The sequence below is a fragment of the Monopterus albus genome, unplaced genomic scaffold (assembly GCF_001952655.1).
Source record: "Monopterus albus unplaced genomic scaffold, M_albus_1.0 scaffold65.1, whole genome shotgun sequence".
Classification (NCBI taxonomy): domain Eukaryota; kingdom Metazoa; phylum Chordata; class Actinopteri; order Synbranchiformes; family Synbranchidae; genus Monopterus; species Monopterus albus.
In genome coordinates this window covers 4,369,965-4,375,218 of record NW_018127945.1, presented here as the reverse complement: position 1 = coordinate 4,375,218, position 5,254 = coordinate 4,369,965, and the positions used below count along the sequence as shown (strand labels likewise).

The window sequence follows — 5,254 nt, the reverse complement described above, 5'->3', positions numbered from 1 at the left end:
TGCTCGCCTCTCGGACCACGTTCATCAATGGCCATCCCAGGCAGGTGTGGCGATTAACAACATGACTCTCTTCTCCGCATCCTTTTCCTCCCTCACTGCACAACTTGGGGCTCTCCCTGCATAGGCAGCGAAAGAAATTGGGAAAGCCATGGCACCACTGCATCGGTGGCAATGGTGCACATCAAGGCCCGGGCAACCAAAAAGAAATGATCCTGCGCAACATGGCTGCACATGCCACAGCTGTCGAAGCGGATTTACTCCACCACTGAGCATGCAGTGATCCTGAGCTGCTAGGCGTGCGGCCAACACAGGGGCAAGAAAGACAACCGGACACTCACAGGTCCTTTTTGATCTTCTGACAGTCCTTTTTCCTCTGTTTCTGAATCTGTGCTGTCTGTTTACAGTCATGCTTCTCCACCACAACTGTGCCGTGGGTTACACAAAAAATGAAAGAAAAGAAGCACAATTCATTTTCGCCTCATTGTCATGTCTAAGCTGCCTGGCTAGCTCAGTCGGTAGAGCACGAAACTCTTAATCTCGGGTTCTTCTTCGTGCCCATGTTGGGCAAGATCTCTCTACAAGGCGGCGTTCACTCTGCCCAGCTGCTAGAAATAGCACGGAGTCTTCTTCTCTGGGCTCATCAGATCCTGCTCTCCCTCAGAGCCGTGCATGGCCCCAGTGAGCAGAACCGCACCGTGGATCTCATGTCATGAGGTGGGCCTCAGCCAAGCAGGTGGTCCCTCATTCAAGTGCTGTGGGACAGGTTCGGGCAAGCAGTGGCAGACCTGTTTGGTAGCACGCGAGAACGCACAGTGTGATCTCTGGTTGTCAGTGAACGCCCGAGACAAGCCTCCACTAGGGGTAGACGCTTTTGCTGATCACCTCTGGCACAGAGGTCTCCTTTACGTGTTTCCTCCAGTTCCACTGATCCCACTTCTCCTCTTACACATTCATTGTGAACAGTTGCACGTCCTCCTGATAGCCCTATAGCACACAGGCGTGGCTTGGTTTCTGACACTGGTTCAGCTGCTGGCGGGCGAGCCTTGGCAGCTGCTATGGCTCAGGGACGCACTCTCTCAGCTGGATGGTGCGTTCCAGCAGTCTCCTGTGATAGGACAGCACCTGTGGACTTGGCCCCTGAACGGGAGCAACTGGAGAGCCTAGGTCTGCTTCCAGCGGTCGTACACACAATTCAGTGCGCTAGAGCTCCATCAACAACAGCATCTTACGCAGCGAAGTGGTCTGTTTTTCAATGTAGGTGCATGGAAGGAGGGACAGTTCCCACATCTTGCCCACTAGCTGGAGTGTAAATTTTCGGACAGACACTGGTAGACAGAAACTTGGCCCTGTCTACTGTGAAAGCTTATGCCGCTGCCATTTCGTCATGCCATGAAGATTTCAGCAAGAGATGTTCGCACACCTGCTGGTGAAATGTTTTCTGAGAGGTGTAGGTAGATAATGACCTGTGATGCATTCGGTAGCGTTGCAGTGGAGCGTACCTCTGGTTTTATGTGCGCTCAGGGAACCCCCCCTTCAAGTCCATGTCCGAGTTTTCACTAGCTCACTCAGTTCTAAGTGTTCTGGGAAGCTCCCTGTGTCGTGGAACGTGAGTGTACACTGCCCACCGGGCACTGATACTGCATGTGGGTCACTCACTCGGGCGGTAAGCTGTCAGCTAATGTTCTCTCGCTTCATTGTGTTATCAACAGCGTGCACAAACAAAGTGTGTGTGTCCTTACTGGACACACACATTTTGTTTGTGCACTCTCCATGGTACTCCTGTTCTCCCCTGCCGGTCCTACCTGCCTGGTTGTGGCCGGCTACCAGCATTGTTATGCTTTGCTGTTCGTCATCAAAATATAAACATTACTAATATGAGACAACAGCAACATAATACAAGCATCTGACTGTTACTGTGCGTAGCTAACATTTGTATGCTCTCGCAATTCAAACTGTTATGTGCACACGCTCACTGTGCGCTCTTCCCTGCGCTTCTCAAACAGTATGGCCACTCTGCCTTCTTACAGCGACAGTCAGGTGTTATATGGGCAAGATTGCACCTGCTTCTCAGTCCAAGGCCTGATGCAGGGAGAGGATGATATTTTGGGCTGTTGTTGTGGGTTATATTGGCAAACTCAGGTGTTGTTTTTAATGCTCTTTGGCAGCAGTGTGCCAACAGGGCATAGACTACATCCAGCTGCACTTTTATCCCAATAGCGACAGCTCTTAGGGGGCAAAGCCTACATAAAACAGAACATGGTTTCATTAGTAACCCAAGCTTCTATGTTTAGGCATAGCCCTCTAAGCTGGCAACCCTGCGGTCTCCACCAACACCAGCTGAACAAAACGTGCTGGTATAGGGAGCCAATCAAAGGTCACATTGGCATTTATGCCACCACAGCGGACCTGTCTGGGGACAGCCCAGTGCGGGGCACAGGGCACGAAACAATCTCTTCAGGACTGTGCATGTGTGAGGGATAAACCCAATAGCAACGGCTCTTAGAGGGCGAAGCCTATGCTCATAAAAGCTTGGGTCACTGTACATAACCATCGTTAGTGAAAGTCCAAACAAGAGGAGCTTGAGTGTGAGAGACAAGAGAAAATGAGAAACAAGACAACACACAGGGAAACAACAGAATGTGTGAAAGAGAGAGAGACAGAGAAAGTGTAAGAGAATTTGAAAGAAACAGACAAAGCAAGACCGTGGGAAAGCAAGATGGGGAGAGACCAAACCCACAGGACTGTGAGAAAGAGAGAATTAGGATTCCGGACCATTTCCTCTCCTGTGCTTCTTCTCTGTTCATCCTTTTACATGGCCAGTCTGCCTGCCTATTCTGATGAGAACAAACCACAGGGCTTCCAATGGCTCAGAGCCAGATAGATGTTAATGACACTTAGAGCAAAAATTACTTCAGTCAGTGAGATTTGACTCATTGCAAATACATTATAACAAATTAAAGTTCTTGATTAAAGCCAATGCGTGCCCAATTATTGCATTACAGTCAGAACTAACTCCCACACATAATAATGGACTTGAACTAAAAGGATGTAGAGTGGATTTGGCACTTCTGAAAAATTAATCAATATACAGTATGAATAATGGTTCCATCCTTTTAGCTGAAGGACATTATATTTGTCACAGTCTCAAATGTCTGTGTAAGGCCTGTAATTCACTGGCAGTATGAAGACGAAGACTTTGCTAGCAGTAACAAGACATTTTCCATCATCCTGCGTTTGTCTGTTCAAAATCACCTTTTCATTACAGTATGTCTGGAAAAAGTGCTCCCTGTGTCATACTTATTGAAGCTTGGCTAGCAGTAAGCACAGCCCTCCACACAGCACCTCAGTAGAATGTACACTAAGCAAGAAAGTCAAAGGTCATGTTTTCAGAAAATATTAGAAAATAGTGCTGACACGGACAAGGTGGTACTGGCCCCTGACAGCACCAGCTTTTAATCCTTCACCGGACTCTCACTATATTGTATGTCATCTCAGTGTGTGTGTCTCCCTCTCTCCTTAGGTCCAGACACTTACTTGGAGGGAATAGCCTACATTAAGTCACAGTACGAGAGCAAGAACAAGTCACCCAACAAGGAGGTCTACTCCCACGTGACCTGCGCCACAGACACGAACAACATCCAGTTTGTCTTTGATGCTGTCACTGATGTAATCATAGCCAATAACCTGCGGGGTTGTGGTCTGTACTGATGATGCTGTTAGTGTTAGCCAGCAGATGAAAGGTGTTTGACTTGTATTTACCTTTGTGGTATTTATTTGTGTTTGTACTGCTGAGCTTGTGATCATGTGATAGCCGGTCGAATATGGCATGTGGCTGTGTCCACTGTCATCATACTGCTTTGTTGGCTGGTCACTGGTCCAAGTTGACTCTTGGCTTCTTTGATTGATTGAGTGGTTTGTTGAAATAGTCTTGACTCTGTCTTTTTAGCTTCCTCATGTCAGTTACTAAAGAAGAATGAGCTACACCTTCCAGTCATGCTCTATGTTGTGTCCTTGAACTTTGGTCTACTGCATAAATCAGGGACACTATCTACAGTTTTGCCATTTTCACCTGAGAGCTCTTCATAGTTAGTGTTCTTAACTCTTACATGCAGCACTTACAATGAATTAAGTGCAGCCTTGTTAGGGGTCCAGCGGCACTGACCAAAGCTGATATACAGTGGGAATCACTCTTCTTGCCCTGAAGCATTCCTAATTATTTTAATTTAAATTTGAGTTGTTTTTGGTTTAATGCATTAGTTAAGGGAAGGGTCAGTATGAAACTGCATGAAACAGAGTCCTTCAGTTAACATTTGAGGAGGGTTCTGTTTAGATTTTTCTCAGTTTAGGTCAGACTGTAGATGATCTTCAGATTTTATCTTACGCATGAGACTTTAAACTGTTGACAATACTTTGTATAGTCAAGACTGGTTTCAAAGAAAATGCTACATCATCAGCAAACAGACACATTTCATTCATTCATCTTCTATACTGCTCAGTCCCAAACGGGGTTGCGGGGGGGCTGGAGCCAATCCCAGCCAGCAATCGGGCGAAGGCCAGACACATTTCTATTTACAAAAATATGCATCACTGGCATCCCCTTAGTGAAACATGTAGAATCAAAACATCAACTTTCATACAGCAAAGCCTCACTTGTTCAGTACCCATGGACAAGTAGACTGTTCAGAATACTAAACATACTGAAGCCAGAGGTAATCCCAGTTATGAGACATGAGGACACGTTTGTCTTTATTACTGCAGTTTGAATTGATGCCACTTTGGTAGAAGGATGTTGAATTTAATATAGCAACCTCACCTACAGTATGTGTAGGATTTCTGACTTTGGCAACTCCTTGCGCTAGCATGAAGACACTGTGGTGACAGCCATGACGAATTAATGCATCAGTTTTGACTAGGTTTTTCTCATTTTTCTAATCAGAAATACAGTGAGGAACAGAAGTATTTGAACACCCTGCGATTTTGCAAGTTCTCCCACTTGGAAATCATGGATGGGTCTGAAATTCACATTGTAGGTGCATTCCCACTCAGAGACAGAATTAAAAAAAACATTTCAGGAAATCATATTGTATGATTTTTAAAGAATTTATTTGTCTTGCACTGCTAAACATAAGTATTTGAACACCTGAGAAAATCAGTGTTAATATTTGGTACAGAAACCTTTGTTTGCAATTACAGAGGTCAAACGTTTCCTGTAGTTCTTGACCAGGTTTGCACACACTGCAACAGGGATTTTGGC

At 45.8% G+C, this 5,254-nt stretch overlaps 1 protein-coding gene across 2 annotated transcripts in view; it reads left to right on the top strand.

Annotated features, from left to right (window-relative positions):
* gnao1a (guanine nucleotide binding protein (G protein), alpha activating activity polypeptide O, a) overlaps positions 1-5,254 on the top strand; it is a 121,322-nt gene that overhangs the window by 106,228 nt on the left and 9,840 nt on the right. Inside the window, exon 8 of one of the 2 annotated variants that reach the window (XM_020604372.1) lies at positions 3,521-4,957. The exons of the other annotated variant lie outside the window; for it this stretch is intronic. Within the exon in view, the coding sequence (XP_020460028.1) occupies positions 3,521-3,708 (188 nt within the window). The 3' untranslated portion in view covers positions 3,709-4,957. Of the gene's footprint in view, positions 1-3,520; positions 4,958-5,254 lie in introns of those variants that run through there. 2 annotated transcript variants of the gene reach the window in all.